At 44.3% G+C, this 17,876-nt stretch overlaps 2 protein-coding genes across 10 annotated transcripts in view; both read right to left on the reverse strand.

The window, feature by feature from the left end:
• The window catches only part of tanc1b (tetratricopeptide repeat, ankyrin repeat and coiled-coil containing 1b), a 51,972-nt gene extending 36,459 nt beyond the window's left edge, over positions 1-15,513 (reverse strand). For 4 of the 8 annotated variants that reach the window (XR_009715831.1, XR_009715832.1, XM_061287931.1 and 1 more), the window contains exons 1-2: positions 15,291-15,513; positions 9,926-10,015 (exon numbers count right to left, since the gene is read on the reverse strand). Coding sequence is in view for 6 of the 8 variants with exons in the window: in XM_061287931.1 (XP_061143915.1) it covers positions 9,926-9,983 (58 nt within the window). In the remaining 2 variants the exon portion in view is untranslated. Of the gene's footprint in view, positions 1-9,925; positions 10,016-15,105; positions 15,198-15,290 lie in introns of those variants that run through there. The other 4 variants (XM_061287933.1, XM_061287932.1, XM_061287936.1 and 1 more) reach the window with 2 other exon arrangements.
• A 716-nt stretch (positions 15,514-16,229) lies between these two features.
• Positions 16,230-17,628, reverse strand: dap1b (death associated protein 1b). 2 transcript variants are annotated; one of them, XM_061286965.1, is made up of 4 exons: positions 17,487-17,628; positions 16,889-16,988; positions 16,643-16,694; positions 16,230-16,538 (listed from the first exon to the last, which is right to left on the reverse strand). In XM_061286965.1, exons 1-4 carry the CDS (start codon positions 17,554-17,556, stop codon positions 16,422-16,424), a joined length of 339 nt encoding a protein of 112 aa, XP_061142949.1. In that variant the 5' UTR covers positions 17,557-17,628; the 3' UTR covers positions 16,230-16,421. The 2 variants fall into 2 exon arrangements, with proteins under 2 accessions (XP_061142949.1, XP_061142948.1); XM_061286964.1 differs by having other exon boundaries at positions 16,643-16,706.
• Between the last annotated feature and the right edge of the window lie 248 nt (positions 17,629-17,876).

The raw sequence follows: 17,876 nt of genomic DNA on the forward strand, positions 1-17,876 counted from the left end.
TCAGAGGGTACGAGGTAGCGCTCGGATCAGGAATCGGATTAGTTCTTCCCACAATTCAATCCCAACGTCCTCTTAAGAGTTTCCTGACACGTTGTAAAATGCATTATGCCGGAAGTATTATTTTGAATACGACACAGGTGGAGGTGCGTCAAATTACTGAATCAAAATTGAAAACCTTTATTTTCATTTCATGTTTAACAGAACCCAAGTAAAGAACTTGACATAAATTCTCTTGCACAGATGATTTACTTGACCTCCAAATGTGCTAATGATTTTACCCGACTCTGCTCAGGAATCCAAACCCAGGATGTGAAAACCAGACTTTGTAAAATACAGTCCTGCATGGAAAGACCATTTTGAGGATGGAGCCAGCCAGGCAGTGAGCACGGTAATCAACTGTTTGTCTGCTGCCAAAGTTGCACACTCATCATGGCTACAATTAATATGGAGAATGAGCGACCTCAAGATAGCATGTAATCCCTAGCTAATAACACGTCAGCACGCCTAGCGCGGTAAACCGCAGTAATGACAATGACTTTGCGGCACAGAGTAGCTTGGGTAGACGTGCAATGACGTCTGCAGTCTCAACTACAAGTCGCAAACATCTTTCAGCATCCCCGCTCCTCCCCTCGGGGGACAAGTGGTGTTGCCGGGCTAATGAGAAACAGAGAGCCATTTTGTGCAGGCTCCCGCCACAAGAAAGGAGACACAAAGCTGTCCTGTGTTTTTTAAAGGGCTCCTAAACAAAGATGAATGCCAGACACAGGAAGCGGAAGGCTTGCAGTGACACCTCTGCGTGGCCTCTGACATCCAGAAAAACCTGTGAATGTCCCAAAGGTGTTTTAGCCAAGGCCAGGAACTGCTGCTGCCACCCTGACCTGTGAACCCCAAATGCTTTCATATATGAAAACCACACAACAGGGGAATGAACGAGAGCAGTGCCTTGAGGTGTAGGATTAATAGAAAGTCCGATCCAGCCCAAGGATTAGATAATCTAAGTAAATAATTAAAAAGTTAATCAATTATTCTTTCCGTTATGTGTGTGTGCTATGTCCACCAGGGGGCAGTATCCCACATACTGAAACAAATAAATGACAAAGTCGCAATTGTTATTTAGTCACAGTGGATAGAAAATATACGCCTGTGAATATTGTAAATTTTGTCTGTGTTGCTGCACCGCTGGTGTTGACGTGTTAGTTCCTTAAAGGCATATAACACCACAGCACCAATGCTAGTTTCGTTAGCCCGCCTATTGTGTTTTGCATTATGGGTTAGCATTACGCTAACAGACTTTCAGTTGACTTAGGTTGAAACACGGTTTTAGTCATGTCGCATGCAAAAGAGATTAACACAAAGTTGTAATTTAGGTGGATGGCTCTGAAAACAAGGGGTGCCACATAAAAGCAGATCATGCGAGTGCCGGCCGGCCAACGGGCTGCAGTATGTCACGGCGACAGCACCGCCATCTGACCGATACTATACGCAGTGAGACACAAGGACGGAAACTCACCAGAGCTATTTCGGGGACTTTCCTAAACCCTGCTCGGGGAAAAGCCTTCAATTTTAGGCCCTTTTGCGGTGCAGGAAATCAAGCCTTTCTAATTACACACTGTTGCCCTAAAACCGAGCAAAAATGATTATAGTGCCATGCATGCTCATTACTTCTCATCAAAGTAGATGGCCAAAGCCCACTAGGACATGCACAACCCATACGAAGAAGACACTCATTTACAAAATAAGATTAAAAAAGTAAAAAATAGCAGGTCAATCTAAGTCCGTACTCCAACTAATGCTCTGACTCGTAATTTGACAACAAGGCACTCTAAAGTGGCCAGTCCCGGTCCACATGCTGGTTGTTGAGGTGGACTGAAAAAACAACGAGGCACTCTAGAACTCAACAGGGTCTTTAGGTGAGAGTCTAATTTAGCACTTCGTCTCGCTAGTGTGACGGCATCATCGCATTCTGTCGGTGATCTAGATTTCAAAAGTCTTGTTCTTTCTCTGCATTGAAATCTGCTGTGAACTAGCAACGTGATCCTCCGCTTGAATCGTAAAGATGAATGACTCGTCGAAATGTGCTTTTGATTCCGAAGCGGCGTTCAGGAGAGGCCTTGTAATTTCCGACTAACGACGGGCCAAGGATCTTTACGTTGCCACCGTACTGCATCGTTAAGAATGTCTCAAATCAAAAAATGTATGAAGGCCACAAGAGCATCTGCAATCTCTGATCCCTGACACAACACTGCGTTAACAACCGGCAGTCATCTTAAGATGATAGAACCACAAGGGTTTTGGGTTACTTAGAAAACTGCTGTCAAGCGCCACAATATTTAGCTGCAGTAACGCACGCCAGTAAAAACTTTGCTCAAGGCCTTAAGTAAACTGTGTCCGGAGGCAATGATGGACCAACGCACAGTGGAAACATTTACCGCGGTCAAATGTCTTTTTTTTTTTTATGGGGGAAATGAACAGTGACCAAAGATAAAAAAAAAAAAAAAAAAAAAAAAGGACCAACAAGTGCAGAAAATGGCTTCTGTCTCGGTTTGGGGTTGCGTTGGTGCCCTTGGCGAACGCAAATGGCACTTTTGTGATGGCACCGAAAAAGGACGTCATTTTTTGGAGGAACACACGCTGCTTGCAAAACCACGAGAGTGGTGAAGAGGAGCAACCTACTGTCCATGTTGATGATTTTAGATTGCAGTGCAAGTTCATTATACAGTAAAAAGAAGAACATGAATAAAAGGCTCTAATGAATGCAAATTCTTTCAGGGGACAAAACAAAGCACGATTTCCCCCGCTGGACTGAGCGCCAATGCGGCTTTCCCTGTGTACTTCCGAGAGCCCGGTGACACGCTGACAAAAGCTGCCGTGGGTTAACACACTACCATCAACAGTGGGATGACAGAACCGGTCGGGAGGGGCGAGAAATTGGGGGAGGGTCTTCAGTGAAAGTCTCTAATGACGGGCGGGTTAATGAGATGTTAATCCGTCTAATTAAAAGACTTCAATATGTGCTTTAGGATCACTTGAAATAACTAGCGCAGTGTTTCAAAGACGATTTCTCTCATTTTTGTGCCTTTGTACTTTAGTCTTAGCCTATATTTGTATAACGCATCCATAAATTTACAACACCACTATTAAATTCTATTCAACCGTCTCGGAACTCATCGATGCCGGTGGTCCTTGGAAAAACACAACAGGCAGTGTGCGAACCCTTCCCGAAGCCGTAAAATGCTCATCTTGCCTTTGATTTGCCGAAAGAATACAAGTAATATTGCTCCTTTAAGGGGAGCTAATGCTACATAGGAATGACACGCATGACGGCAGACTGCTTCAGATCAAAACAAAAAGACTGAGCGGCTCTGTTCCGCAGCTCTGAAGTGGCCTGTGCTCAGGAATGCCTTTCCTCCTGGCCTCAGGGGAGGACGGGGAGGGCGGTGGGGTGGGCTGGGGGGATGGGGGGTCGGAGAGAAGGTGTAGATGAGGAGAAGGGGGTTTCGCTGTGACATTTCCCATATCTCCTCATAAAACATCAGTCTCAATGGCCATGGGAAGAAAGTGACTTGTACTTGAAAGGAACAGAAGATGGATGATGGCAGAGCACTCAAGTTGAATGAATTAAACGAAGATGAGAACTGATCCAAATCTTCTCATTTTCAATCACCTAAGGCGAGAAGGAGCTCACTTTATTGAGAGTATGAGGTTTGCCAGAAAAGTTCAAGAACTGCTGTTAGCAAAGATATAAGAAGTCACACTGACTTGTACAAAAAGTAAAACAATACTTCCTATAGAACACAATGTAAATTGGATTAATCCGTTCCAGAAAGCCAACATTGCTGTAATGTCCGCGGCATTCTGCGTGAGGTTCAATCTGTGCTTAGACTGGCACGTGGTTTACTTCAACACCATCATTTCCACAGCAGAAAAACCACACAGGAGGCAAAGGAGCGAGCCCACCTCCAAACAGAACATGCCATTGTAACTTACACAGAGTAACCTAAACGTCAGCATCGCCAGGAGGTCCTGGGATCTGTCAATGAGGCATTCCAAAACTTTCACACATTCCCTTCAAACTTGGGTCAGAATGTCTTTACACAACAATCTAGTTAAAACAAATCTTCATTTGGAACCACCAGTGACACATGCCATTTGGATTCTGAAGACTGCAATCTACTTCTTGGCAAATTACAACCTGACTGGAGTTCATGTTGCTATCGTGTAAGAGGCGCTTTTGATTGCCATTAGCACAGATCTGGAGGCGGATCTCCTTTCTTCAGGGCCAGGTGAGGTCATGAGAACGCCACTCGCTGCCGGGCAACGGCCGCTTCAGCAACCCTGAATGGACGTGTCTATAAAGCTGTCCACCCCAGCAGCCAAATCCCATAAACAAACAAGGACCATGGTAAAAACTGCAGCCTTGCACCCACCATTCACAAAACATAACTCACGGAGAACGTTTGGTGTCAATCGTAACTAGCTTGATCACCCCACGGGGTCATTTGAATTCAATTCGCACATTGGTGAAATTATAGTTTAAAAATCAGATTACCCTTAACCCAGCAGCGGCTATACAATTCTCTCGCATTGAAATTGTAAAAGCTTGACCTTTCTGTTCGATGACAATTACTGTTGGGACGCAGTAGATGTAAACATTAAGATGTGAGCGGACTCTATCCAAACTCCGCCTCTTTGCAATCGACACTAACCCTTCTCCCTTTGCGGCTGGGCACAAAAGCAACCGAGGTCACGAGTTCAACCTGCCTCAAATCCTCCTGAGCCATGCATAGCAAGACATTCATCTGCAGACACACTTACAAAAAACTCAGATATGCTGAAAGACGGGAAAGCCCCCCCCCCTCCCCAAAGTCAGACCTCTCCAAAGACACTCCAAAAAAACACTTGGAACCAACAAAGCATAAACATTGGAGTTCTTAGTGAGACGGTCCAAAAAAATCTTGACGGTATGAAGGAAATAAACGCAAGATCAGACAGAAGGAATGTGTCTGCCAAAGCAGGTCACGGTGTAATTAGAAAGGCTTGTGTCCTGCAGACCCGATGAACCGCCGTGACCACCGCTATCGCAAAAAACGAGGCATGCAAACTGATAAAAGTTGTGCCTTCTCTTTGATGTAACAAAACGTTGGTCATGACTACCGACAAGTAGGTGTTAAGGACGGGACGGGATTCCGACTGGTGTGTCGTGGATGACATAACCCCTCGCTTCAAATGAGACCCTTGTATTTGTTTGGCTTCTTGTCCTTTGCCATGTTCCCACTAGCAGGTCACAGGGTCACGAGGGAACGCAACGCCCAGTGTCTTACGAACCAAATTTAGCTTTTTGAAGAGAGTAGCTGGTCCTTCCAATTCACCGCAAATGCGAGATGCCTTAGTTCAGGGGTCCCCAAACTTTTTCCTGTGAGGGCCACATAACCTTTCCCTTCTCTGATGGCGGGCCGGTGGCAGTTTGTAACAGAAAAAGTGTGACGATCGTAGGGGAGCTTAAAAAAATTATTGTTTTCCAGAAAGCCACACATAACCAAATAACGGTTATTTAATAACCCTTTCCAGGTTCTTTACAGAAAAAAAGTCAGGAAACAAATAATAACACTATTAATGAAATAAATAATAACTAAACCCTCTCTGAGTTCTTCACAGAAAAAACAGGAAATAAATAACTAAATAACTCTCTCTGGGTTCTTCATAGAAAAAAAAACATGGAACATTAACTTTCTGTTGTGCCATGCACAATCTTAACAGATAAAAGTTCAGCTCAGTTGTCAGAGCAGAACCTCTCTGACACATATGAGCAGTCTCTTAAAGTTCTTGTGTTCCTTCCTTATAATCCTTTTGTAGGTTCCAGTAGGCTTGTAGACACTGCTGTCTTTTTTGTTAAAGTTTGATAGTGCGTCATAGTCTGGAGTAAAATTTGTTGTGGCAATTCTTAGGCGAGATCCGAGGTGTTGGTCCGTTTACCTCGATCTGTGACGGGTAGATGTTGACGTTCATGTGGCTGAACGTCACGTCGCGTACGTCGAGCCAAATTGGCAACTCTTTTAAACGCTCGGCACTGCTTTACTTGGGCGACATTTTAACGGAAGGATTCCAGGGGAAGGTTTGTGGGTGGCTTTAGCGCAAAACTGCATCTGAAAGCTCAGCGCGCAAATTACAAGAATGCTGTCGTCACAGCCCACGCTCTAAATTCGGGACTGATACAAATAGAGCGCGAGTGCGCCATGTCCGTACACGCACTTGTGAGTGTGCACCGAGCTTTCTGACACGGCTTCCGGTAGTAAATGCGCAGGCGAGCGCTTCCCCATCTACTGGGGAAACGCAGTCATTGCAGGCAAAATGAGCAAAAAAAAAAAAAAAGTTTAATAATACAATTTATTCAGGGTTGGCGGGCCAGATTAAACGGTCCCGCGGGCCGTATCCGGCCCGCGGGCCGTAGTTTGGTGACCCCTGCCTTAGTTAATCCTCAATCTGTAACCGTACGAGGCCTGAATGTTTGCTGTAAGCGAGTCAAACGGAAAATAGCGAGACTGGTCGGCCGGGATCACCGACTTCCCTTATTTTGCTTTTCAAAAAGGAGAGACAGGGCGTGTCCAATGTGGATACACCTGAGGTTTGTGGGTGTGTTCATGTATGTGAGTTTATGTATGAATGTGTGTGTAACCAAAAAATGTGGTTTGAGCTACGCCCTGCTAAATCGTTGCCTGCTGGCTTCGCTAGCCTGCTTCGCACTCAATGGTCCTCTTTGTAAAATCCTTTGCATTCTTTTCTACGCCATATTAATAAAGACTTACCTTAACAGTCTGGAGATAAAAATCTAGTCAAACATGACTTGAGACAAAAAAAAAAGAAAAGCAAACATGAGCCTGAGCGCCATTCCACACATTTTAGAGGGGGGTAAAAAATGGAAGTTGACACCAAAGTCAATAAAAGTCGATGTTTATGAGTAATGCAGACAACTTGGACACTTTTTTAGCTGCAAAATGATTTATCTGCACCTTAATGAGTTCTGGCCTGAGCACGTGTGCTCAGGATGACAATTTATGTCCTGCGAGTATGACAAGCGATGCGGTTGGCAGGATGCCATGCAAGCGTTCATGACACCTCTTCTTCGTGCCTCGGGGTGAAGGTGACAAACTTTTGATACTTCCTCAACTAAATAATGCCTCATCTAGCAATAACATCAAGAAAAGAGCAGCCTACTCCTTCGTCCACCTGCTGGGCTGCTAGTTTCCAAATAAAGTGAAGATGACTTTGAGGGAGTTTTTCTGAAATCCCTTTTTAGAAACCACAGTACAAGGAGGGAGTGTGTCTTAAAATGGCTGTGGTAGATATGGCTTGAAGAGAGGCTACCACCCAGCTGTTCGCGGAGACAGAACAGGCTCTCGAGGGCAAGGCGACGCTGGAAGCGGCGGGCGGACTTTGTTCGGAACCGTGTTTCTTTTTTTAAGTCACACAATGTCTATACAAGAACTGTAGCATTAGCGGAACCTACGCAGAGCTTGGCCTGTGTTTGGAAAAAAAGCAGGGAGGTCCTCAAACTGCTCAAAAGGACCTTCTGCATGGATGGTCAACTGGTTATTTTCATTCATTTTTTATTACTGTGTGAATGCCCTCGAAAGTATAAAGCTCCAAATGAAAGTCCGGCTTAGTTAGCAAATGAGTCGGAGCTTTTTGCAACGAGTCACTGTTTCGTGTCAAAACACCCGAGAAACTGTTGAGACAGCACAAGAACCAGTCACAGCTGAGGCAACACGTCGCTGCGGTGCTTAATGGGTTCCTCTTGCTCACACACTCACACACATTCATTACATGCACATTCAAGGGGACTTGCTTATCTCGCTTATAAATATTCCCTTCATCTTTCACCTTCTTTGGAAAATGTAGGCGAGGTTGTTCCAAATCAGCCACCGGCCCCATTAAAAATGACATTACAAGACATAAAAAGTCATTAAAAGCAGCAAGCTAATTTCACATTCTTGTCTCGCTCTGCTTATCCTCACTTGGCCCTCATTAAATTTTAGGCTTAAGTAGAAAAGTCACCCCCTGCCGTCTTGGACGGTGCGGGATGATGAAAGCGAGGCGGCCCGGGCTGCAATTTGTGCAGCCTTGTGAGAAGAGAAAAGCCACCCCGCTGCCGCAAAAAGTGTCATCAAAAAGGACATTTTAATTGTCGCTTACATCTGTTGACTTATGCGATTATGTCACTTTAAATGTGCAAAGCAGTTGAAAGTGTGCCGGCGGTAATCTGAAACCACAGCAGGGGGCTGAAACGTCCGCTGTGATCTGCCACCTCTCGCACATATGTACGGGATGACAGACTTTGGTCGTCCAGCTGACCACCCCCCCACCCCCCCCCCCCCAGTTTTAGATTTACACCTGATGCAGTCGAAATGCAAATGGAAAGTCAAATCACGCCTTGGAAAAAAATGTACATTCTATGCAAAGTTAACTATTTGGTCAGAAAGCTGGGATAACTCATTTAGCATCTCGTCTATTCTCGTCAATGACAGTGAATGAGTTAATAAGATTCCAACTATAAAGAGACATCAAGCCCTAAATATTTTCTGAAACAAATCCCTTCTTGGTGCATGTTTCCATCAAAGGCAACAGGCCCCAACAAACCAGCATCCCACTTCCACCATGGCACACTATAAAAAGAAAAAAAAGGACCGTACTTAGAAGGGAATCAAGAGGCCAAGGAGAGATGGGAGGAGGATTCTAAGAGACCAAATTAGCTCGCTGTGTTTTTGTGGTATTGGCAATGTGGCGATCCCAAAGGAAGCCTAATGACTGCGCTGCTATCTGGCATGGGAACCGACTTTCCTTGACTCCTTTTAAGTTCTCTCCACTCAATCGCCGCCGCCATGTCAGGGGGTCGCTCTTTTATCGCCGTTATTCTTCCGATCCCTTCTAAATTAATGGGCAAATAAAATATCCGAAATACCATATTTGATCAGGACAACCTTCAGGATCAGGTTTTACTGACTAGCTGTTGTACAGGAAGTGACCTGCTCCAAATCTAAGAATAGAAGCAAGCGTCGCGATTGGTGCCTTCACGTAAGGCGCCTTCACTCACGTAAGGCCACCGGAGGCCTCTCATCTGTCTTGAGAGCCCTAAACAACCAAGAGGACCGAGTCGCCTGCTTTTATTGTCCCGCCATGAGAAAGAGTGACAGGGTGGGTCGGCGGGACATGACGGATGATCCCCAACTGGAAGAATGAAGAAGCTGTAAAACTCCGCTGTCGTTCTCGCGCTTGGAGTGTGTAAGCGCATGCCGCAATTAGATACGATGATAAATCAAGCTTGGTATTAAGCGTCGAGGGGTAAAACAGCGACGGTGGAAGGCTCGTTGTATCTTTTGTACGCGGCAGGCTGGTGGTGAAAGGCGCCCGCGTCGTGATGCAAGCGCGGGCACGCAAAACGCAGTCGGAGCAAAAATGGTCACACGAGAACATCGGGGCAAGCGCGGGAAGATTGTGAGTCATTTGGACTCGAAGGAAAATGACACAAGGGCGCTTCTGTTTGTTTAGTTGACGCATTTCGGAAGAGTTGCCAAAAAAACGGAGGCGAGTTCCTTCTCGGCGGGAATACTGTGTCCGCCTCATTGTTCGGTATAAAGCAAAGTGAATTGATAAAAAGATTAAAGTGTCACAGGCTGCTTGGATTCCAATTCATAACACACTTAAGAGGCCCGGTGTGGCTCACAAGAGCTAATGGAGCGAAAAATCGTTTTTACTTTCATTTTGCTGAACTTGTAAAATCGCTGATTGGGTCACTTGGCTGGGAAAGTCACTTTTATGCTATTTACTAATAAGGGGCAGGTTTGAAATGAGTTTAAGCGGGTACAAAGATTAGGCAGGTATCAAATGTTTTGAGAAGATCACGATGTCCATCTTCACATCTTCCACGTACCTGAATCCTTCCTGCTTGCTTTGCCGTCTCTGTTCTTCTTTAGAACCGCCTTGAACATAGCAACACTCCTGGAATCTTCCCTGATGAGACCTTGAAGAAAAAGAAAAAGACAAAAACGTGAAATTTCATCATTCAGCAAACCTGACGCAGGATTTCTTCACTTTCAAGATTATTGTGCTGTCCCCCCCTCCCAAAAAAAACAAACAAAATACAAATTGCAAGCCTGGTCATTTTCCCACAGCATTCCTAATTGTGCAGGTCACCACCGGTGCAAGAGTACACGGAAAGAATGCTTCAGCACGTCTCCAGAAAAAAAGAAAAAAAACAACTCGTGGTGTTATCTCGCTGAGGAAGGAAAACTCTGAAATGCCCCGAATTCCACGTGTAATTGACGCTGTGTGACTAAACTTGACCGTTTGAGATTGCGTTCACCGGTTACTCACCAGCCAGCGAGCGACGTAGCAAGGTGCGGCCATTATGTGCTTGTTTACCTAAGCGTGAGTAAGAGTCCAGACAACAGTAAATAAATGCTTGACCAATCAGAAGCTGGAACGGTAGCGGCGAGCTACGCTACCGTCCAAATAAGGTCTCGCTTTTCACAAACTAAACACAAAAGGCATTCTCAGCTGCAGACAGATGGACAGACAGACGGCTTACGGTTGCTGTGGGAGAGTCTTGCTATCCAACGGTTTTCTATCTTGGTCTGCTCAGGGACACGGAGGGTTGACCCAGATCTGGTCAGGCCAAGTTCAGTTTGAAGAAAGATTTTAGAGGGCTTGTACAAATAAGTCTTACGTTCTGTTACCAATGGCAACAGTAAAGTTCCACATTTCAAATGCGACTCACATCTCGAGGAGACACTTCGTTAGAGTTTGCAACTTTACCAAAGCGACAAACTGCAGCTCGCTGGGAACGTTGCCTTCAAAAGTGTCGAAATAGGAAACCGGGGCTGCGCCTCAGGCTATCACGTGAGTTTGATATCGGGTCACCGCTGTCTTGACGGAGTTCAAATCCGCCGCCGATTGTGAAGAAGAAAGGAACGACACCTGCACAATGCTGCCGTGACGTGCGGTTAATGGGGCCGTCTCGCTTTGAGAAGTTATCAGAGCTCACCGCTAGACACACACAGACACACACACACACACGATTGCTGATCTCAGATGCCTCTGGCGAGGAAGCGCATCGTGTACAAACCTGCTTCGCCCTGTTAGGGACGACAGCGAACGAACCAAAGCTCGGATCAACCTCGACGTAATGTTTTTCACCCTGTGTGTTCTCACACGGCTTTCTTAATGGCCAATTACGAGTAATTACATTTAAGTTTGCCGCTGTCGTCATAGCCGGTGTTTAACGAGGCCAGAGCAGCGGCGTGCGACCCATCACACACGTTTTGATAGACTGGCGCAGGAAGAGATAAAAAAATAAATGATTAATGAAAATTACGATCAGCATGACATTGAATGCAGTTGTTGTGCTTAGCGATGTTGGTGGGCGATTTTTTTTTTTCTTCCAGAGCTGGTTTGCTGCACGCGAGTCATGCAGCAGTAAAGTAAGACTGAAATCTTTTAAAGACAGATTTTTTTTTCTGTCTCATTATTCAGCTACTGAGCGAGTCACGTACTTTTTGACCCAATGATAAACAACAAATGGATATTGACAAATGATCGGTGTGACCCAACCGCATCGAAAAAAAAACCAGGTTCGGCAGTAAAACTTTGAAGCCACTCCCGGACAAAATAAAACCTCAAATCCCAATTCCGCTGCTAAAATTAATAATAGCGTTTTCATGTGTAATTATAGGTTCTATGCCCAAAGTTTGCTGGCACGGGGACGATGCTAGAGCGTCACGCTAAGGGGCACATTGAGGTCGCGGATCAGAAACCTGCGCCGGGGCGCTCCGGCAACCGATACGAGTTGCGCCTGTGGGAAGCTCGGGACTTCTTTGAAGAGCGCCGGAAAAAGAGTGGGCCCGAACTCGGGTGCTGCGGCCGAGCGTGAACAATGGCCCGTTAAGGAACACGAACGGAGGAAGAGCAGGTATGAAGGACACCTCCGTCTTGATGTGGGCCATTGTCGGCTATTCACGCCGGAGTGAAAGGAAGGCAAAGAACAAAGGGCAGACATTTTTATGTCACGGGTCTACCGGTCTGGGCTCAAGTGCATCCTTCCCAGCCCCGCCTTCCAACTTCCTCAGCTCTACAACCACCCAAGAATGTTCCACTTGCTATGAGAATGATTTTGATCTTATTTTCATCAAAGGAATTAGCAGTATCGGGGCTTGGTATCGGAGTGTTCTTTCTTCCCTCAGCTCAAACATCATAAAACAGTTGTGCTTGTTCTCAAGGACGGGTCAACGTGCCCTCACGACAATTTAATAGTAAACATGAGATAAATAAAGGCAGCCTTTTATCAGTTATGAAATCCTTATCACTATTTTAGCAGATCTGAAAAGCAGAAAGGCGCTAAACTTGCCACTTGTTGCTTTTCCTGCAACTGGATCAATTCCACCCTGAGGCTGTTTGTGAGTGACCCAGTTTTTTTTTTTTTCAAGGCCCAAATTGATTTTGACACACCAAGCGTGAAAGTCCGAGAACAAAAAGATCGAAGTGCGGAAGGAGCCCATTAAAGTCCTCGCATTTTTGCCGCGTGGGCGGTGATGCGCTTGTAACGGAAAGAAGCTACCTTCTTCAAGACAGCTGACGTCTTTTCCGCCAGGAACAAGACAAAGAAGAACGTTGGACGTAAAAGTACACAAATGTGCCAACCAATGACTACGTCGTAGTAGCGAGCGACACATTCCGGTAAAAATCTCAAGTGTCTGCAACAACATGGAGCACAAACATTCACATGCCACACAAAAACAAAGCACTATTTTGCCAGAATTCCAAAGCAGTTAAGGAACACCGTCCACTGGGGCAAATTAGAATGGTACGGCAACACCAATCGCTGTCCTCGACGTGATTGATGCGTCAATTTATGCCTGTCGGTGACTACGCGACAGCGTGCGAAAGGCAATTTCTTCCAGTCCCAGGACGGTCAGCCTCCAAAGTGTCAAGGCATATTTTAAAGGCTTCTCCGTATTTAAACTTACATCTCACGCTCCTTCAACCTGAAATTAAAACAGACAGGACAAGACATTCTACTTTGTTTTTCCACATCAAAATCATATTTCATGCAGCACATCCAAATGAAGACAGCCATGGGTAATCACCAACATGAAGGCGGCATTTTCGTGTAACGTATATTTAAGGATAATGGAAGGTGGTGAGGCAGTTTTTCCCACGTCAAATAACTCACACATCCTCCGGCGAGAACGACATGGCTCTTCAGACCTCGTGGGAATCTCACTTATTAAGTGGAGCTAATTATCTGGCCATCCCTCTATTAACAACTCACCGAGCGATTTATGTGCTAATGAACACGGGGAGTCCACAACTATTAAAAAAAAGTCATGGGGAAACTGCTTTCTAGACTCAGCTCAACGTTTGCCTCTCGGGAAGCCTCGTATTTGACGAAGAGTGAAATATTAACAAGTTGCTTTTACAAGTTACATAAAGTTTCCCTGGAGGAAAAAAAAAAAAAAACTGCTTTTTTTTGCAAGTCCAACACGTTACTGACATGTCTGCCTTCCTAACGACTTCAGCATTCACTTAAGTAACAAAAGAAAAACTGGTCAGGAAGCTTTTATGAGACGTGTCAAATTGAGTGCAAGCAGTCCAACATCTGAGCTTACAGACGCATTCCCGTGTATTGTTCTCCACTTTCTTTTTTGCCACAACTATGCGCACGCTGAGGCTATGCAATTTCACACTGCGCTGCTCCATTCCTCCACGCAGTGTTTGCATCTACCGCGTCACACGCTCGTGCTGATCTCAGAGGGAACGCCATTCTACGTCTTTGCTCGTGAGGACTGAGCCAACTAAGCAGATACAATAGGTCGTTTTTTCTCTAAGGCCACCTGACTCTGGGCAAGAAGCAGGTTACACCCTGAACTGGTCGACAGCCAATCAACACAGGAAACAAAAAGAGAACACCTAAAATAAGTAACATCTGAAAGACTCGAGTGTATCCCACCGGGCATCCTCCAATTGTTTTTCGACCGTAAACTGGAAAGAATTAAACCTGCCATGTGTTTTGCTTGAATTTGAAAACGACAACCCATTTTGGGATATTACTGTCCTACAAACTTTCTGTGGGAACCTTTTCCCCATCCTCTTCATCATCTTGACCATTATGAAGAGCTCAGTGTGTGCCGTCAATCAGGTCACTCGATCCACTAAAGTCCCTTTCCTCGTCCATAACAATGCCACTCTGGTGCCAGCTTCTGTTCGGGGCCAACTGGCCCCGGGGACCATGGGAACCAGGCTATGTTCAGACTGGAAGGCACTCAGTCTCTTCTGGTGCTAATACCACATCTTTGTGGTAAGTGCAGAAGCATCAGGCGGGCACTATAATAATTCCTTAATCAGTGTAAAATTGCTCCGAAACGGTGCTGGTGGAAACATAATACTGAGTATCTCCATGTCAACCGGGAGCCAGCCTGACGCTGTGTGGAAATTCAAGACTGGTTTTAATAGTCTTAAATGCAATGCGTCAGTTACATTGTGGTTTCTAATCACTGGGTGGCATTTAACATCAAAATAGACAGTTAATGAAGGGTTTCAAAAGCTGTATTTGAAAGATATTTCTTTCCATATTAGTCACTAATAAGTGAATTTAGGAAAGTATTTTTATCAACAGTTTGTATGTGTACCACATATATTTCATTATGGACAAACATGCTACAGCTTCAAAAAATTCGAAAGCTCTATCTATCTATCTATACTTGACTGATAAATGTATTATTTCTTGTCACTTTAACGGAATGGCAAACATTTAAAAACGTTACATTTGATAATGTAGGTAAAACACGAGTGGCTTGTTTTAAATCAGGTCTTTGTAATACGTGTGTCGTTTAATATCAGGACACACATATGAACGACAAACTCCTTAGTAAAACAGAACTAAATAAATAAGGACTTGAGCAACTTGTAGAGCTCATTTAGCATGCTAACATTAGCTTCATTCACTTTGACCTGCATGCGTGTTCATGGAGACGCTACCTGACCGACAACTTTCCCCGAACCAACTTCATGTCAAGCTGTAAAAGATAACATTTCTGTCAAAAAACACCATGTTACCTTTGACAATTAGTTTAAGAAAAATAAGTCAAATCACTTTCGACGTAAAGCCCCCAAAGTTGCTGTCAGTCCCCGGTGGATGTGACGGCACCTCCGCTGGGCATGCCCCAACATTTCGCCTCCAGTACCTACTCGCTATTTTTAACGTTTACGTCACAATTAGGAAAACCTAATAAACGTCTTACCTGCTGAATTTTAGGTGAGTATTCTCCCTCATTAAAAAAAGGAAAAGAAAAGCTAACGTCCCTCTGTAGTTGAGAATAACTCCACACACACAGAAAAAGTCTGTTCCCACTTGTTCCAGCACCAAGGTAGACTCTGCCGATGATAGACTCCTCCTCCTTCCTAGCATGAGGTCATCTGTCGTTGAATGGCCGGCCAGCCGGCCGGCCGGCCGGGCTGCCCCGGATCATCCTCAGCCTCCTCCCCTTGAACAATGACAAGTTGCAGATTAATTTGTTTACGACAATATTTCGAGATAACAAACGTCACACAATGAATCGATTATTCTTTTGTTTTCTTTTGTGGCCGAGAAAATATTTTCATAAATATGTTTGGTTTGGCTATGACTTAACTGCGTTAGCGTAGGGATGGATTTAATTACATTTGTGTCACGTCGTCTCTGTAACAGAACTCATCGTAAATCGAGGACCGGTACGAACAGGTGATTCAAGCTCCGTGACTGATATAGACTCCACATGAGTCTATAGCGACATCTTGTGATGAAAATGTTTTTTGCTAATTGCCTGACCTTTGAGGGTTTTATCAAACACTAATATATTTTCCATCTCACTTCCCAGTTATACACAAATATGCAGCTCTGGAAAAACTCAAGAGCAATTAATTTCTTCCAGGGTTATTATCAAATCATTGCGCAATGTTTTTATCAATAGCATAACGAAATTAAAGTCAAACTTCTAAGTAAATAATGTTATCTAGTGGAGGTTTATAGGTATTGTGCAGTGAATACATGTAATTTGGCATCTCTTTGATAAAATTCTGTATAGTTGTCATTTGTCAACACCTAGCGGTCATTGTGAAGGACTACAAACAAATCGTCGTCAAGATTAGTGTCGTCATTTGTTACTACCTAGCGGTCATTGTGAGGTATTGCAAAAACAATCTCAGAATCCATTTTTTTTATTGAACGTTTAACACGCCAAGTAATACAAAGATGTTGAAACAAAAATAGATTTTAAACATCAAAATCCTCATTTGACACACAAAACCATGAAACAGCCACGAAAGAAAAAAGGTGAGACTTTTAGTAATTGTAGAGAATATATTCTTTTCCTCCAAAGCATAAAAGGCATCCTTCAGAACTTCCTAGGCTGCTGGATGCAGAAGGTTCGAGGAGAGTGGGGCTTCTCCACAGCGGGTCGCACCCCACTGTGCCTTACGCTCACAGGCGTTTCTGGAAAGTCGTGACTCAACTGACAAGATTAAAAATACAAAAGTAAGAATATTGCATGAAGCATTCACGTCCGTTGGAAATTCAATCTTCCACAAATCAAACATTAATATGTTTTTGGGATACCTTGTCGAGAGTTCCTGCCAGAAGAAGACCCACTTGTTGCATCTTGTTGGCACTGGGCAGAGGCCTGAGGCAACAAAAACAAAAAACCTCACTGACCACAGTTTGGTGCACCAGCTGCCAAGCAACCCCAAAATCTGGTCATAAAAAAGTCAGTTGGTTCAACACTTTTATATAAACTATTAATTAGTACTAGGAATGTTCATACATTTTTTTCCTAATTTATTCGTTTTGTGGAAGCATACCTACCTGGGTTTGTCAGGCCTCTTGGTCTCCTTTTCCGGAGTCCCATGGTTGCTGCTGGCCTCTTCCAAGCCTTTCTTGGCTACTCGCTTGCCTCCAGCCTTCACTGGTGAGAATACAACATATAATACATTTGGGAGAAAGTGAGAACATTTAAGTTTTGTACGTAATGGCCATTACCGTCTTGTTTGTTTTTGTAGTGACGTCACACGCGTGCACAACTTCGATTTGCCCGACACTTTGTTCAACTAAATCATAACCCAACCAACCCAAGTAAAAAAAAAAAAAAACACTCGTAGACATTACTCCAAAAACTTGTAAATTTCACGATAGAACATGCAAAAAAAAAACAATTTGAACTATTGCTTTAGACTAAACGTGCAAAAAAAAACACGATCTTGCCTAAAGCTATTGGGTAAACTTGAAGCTCATTTGAAAAGAATAGAAAAGATGCAAGCGGGGTATACTACATTCACATAGATCCCATAACGCGCCAGTGAAGGCAATTTTGTAACAATACAGGTTCAGTACGTCGAAACGAGTTGCGAGGCGACCAAAACGATCTAAATTCGGAGACCTAAAGTGCATGCAAAAAAATACCAACCAGCGGGAGGGTGTCCACCTTTAAGCAGACGACCGCTTTTTCCGCCACTTTTACTGCCTTGTTGTACCATCTTTTAACAAATGTTCAACACTTCCCCTTCAAGCTGCTCGCTTCACTTTTTATACGATAAACCACAGCTAACGTCACGCCCAAAGTCACGCCCACCTCGGTGCTGCCCTGAAACGTGACATCTTGTTTCCACGAGTAATATTTGTGCACTTCCGAGGGGGAAAAATGCACTTCTAAACTGTCAAACTCACTGGACACCCAAGGAATCGGTTGACAGCCGACCAGGTCGCATTATGAACAATAGTGAGAAATATTGTTCAATATACTGATGATCATCTTTCTAAACCTGCTGTTGGTTGTTTTTTGTTTATGTTTATTAAT

The sequence above is a fragment of the Syngnathus typhle genome, linkage group LG9, assembly GCF_033458585.1.
Source record: "Syngnathus typhle isolate RoL2023-S1 ecotype Sweden linkage group LG9, RoL_Styp_1.0, whole genome shotgun sequence".
Classification (NCBI taxonomy): domain Eukaryota; kingdom Metazoa; phylum Chordata; class Actinopteri; order Syngnathiformes; family Syngnathidae; genus Syngnathus; species Syngnathus typhle.

Excerpts from the sequence above, each read along its gene's own strand:
- dap1b (XM_061286964.1), bottom strand. The coding sequence starts at position 17,556 with ATGGTACAACAAGGCAGTAAAAGTGGCGGAAAAAGCGGTCGTCTGCTT. Across the intron at positions 16,707-16,888 it reads AAGAGGCCTGACAAACCCAG|GCCTCTGCCCAGTGCCAACA; the intron begins GTAGGTATGCTT and ends TTGTTGCCTCAG. Across the intron at positions 16,539-16,642 it reads TGGCAGGAACTCTCGACAAG|TTGAGTCACGACTTTCCAGA; the intron begins GTATCCCAAAAA and ends TAATCTTGTCAG.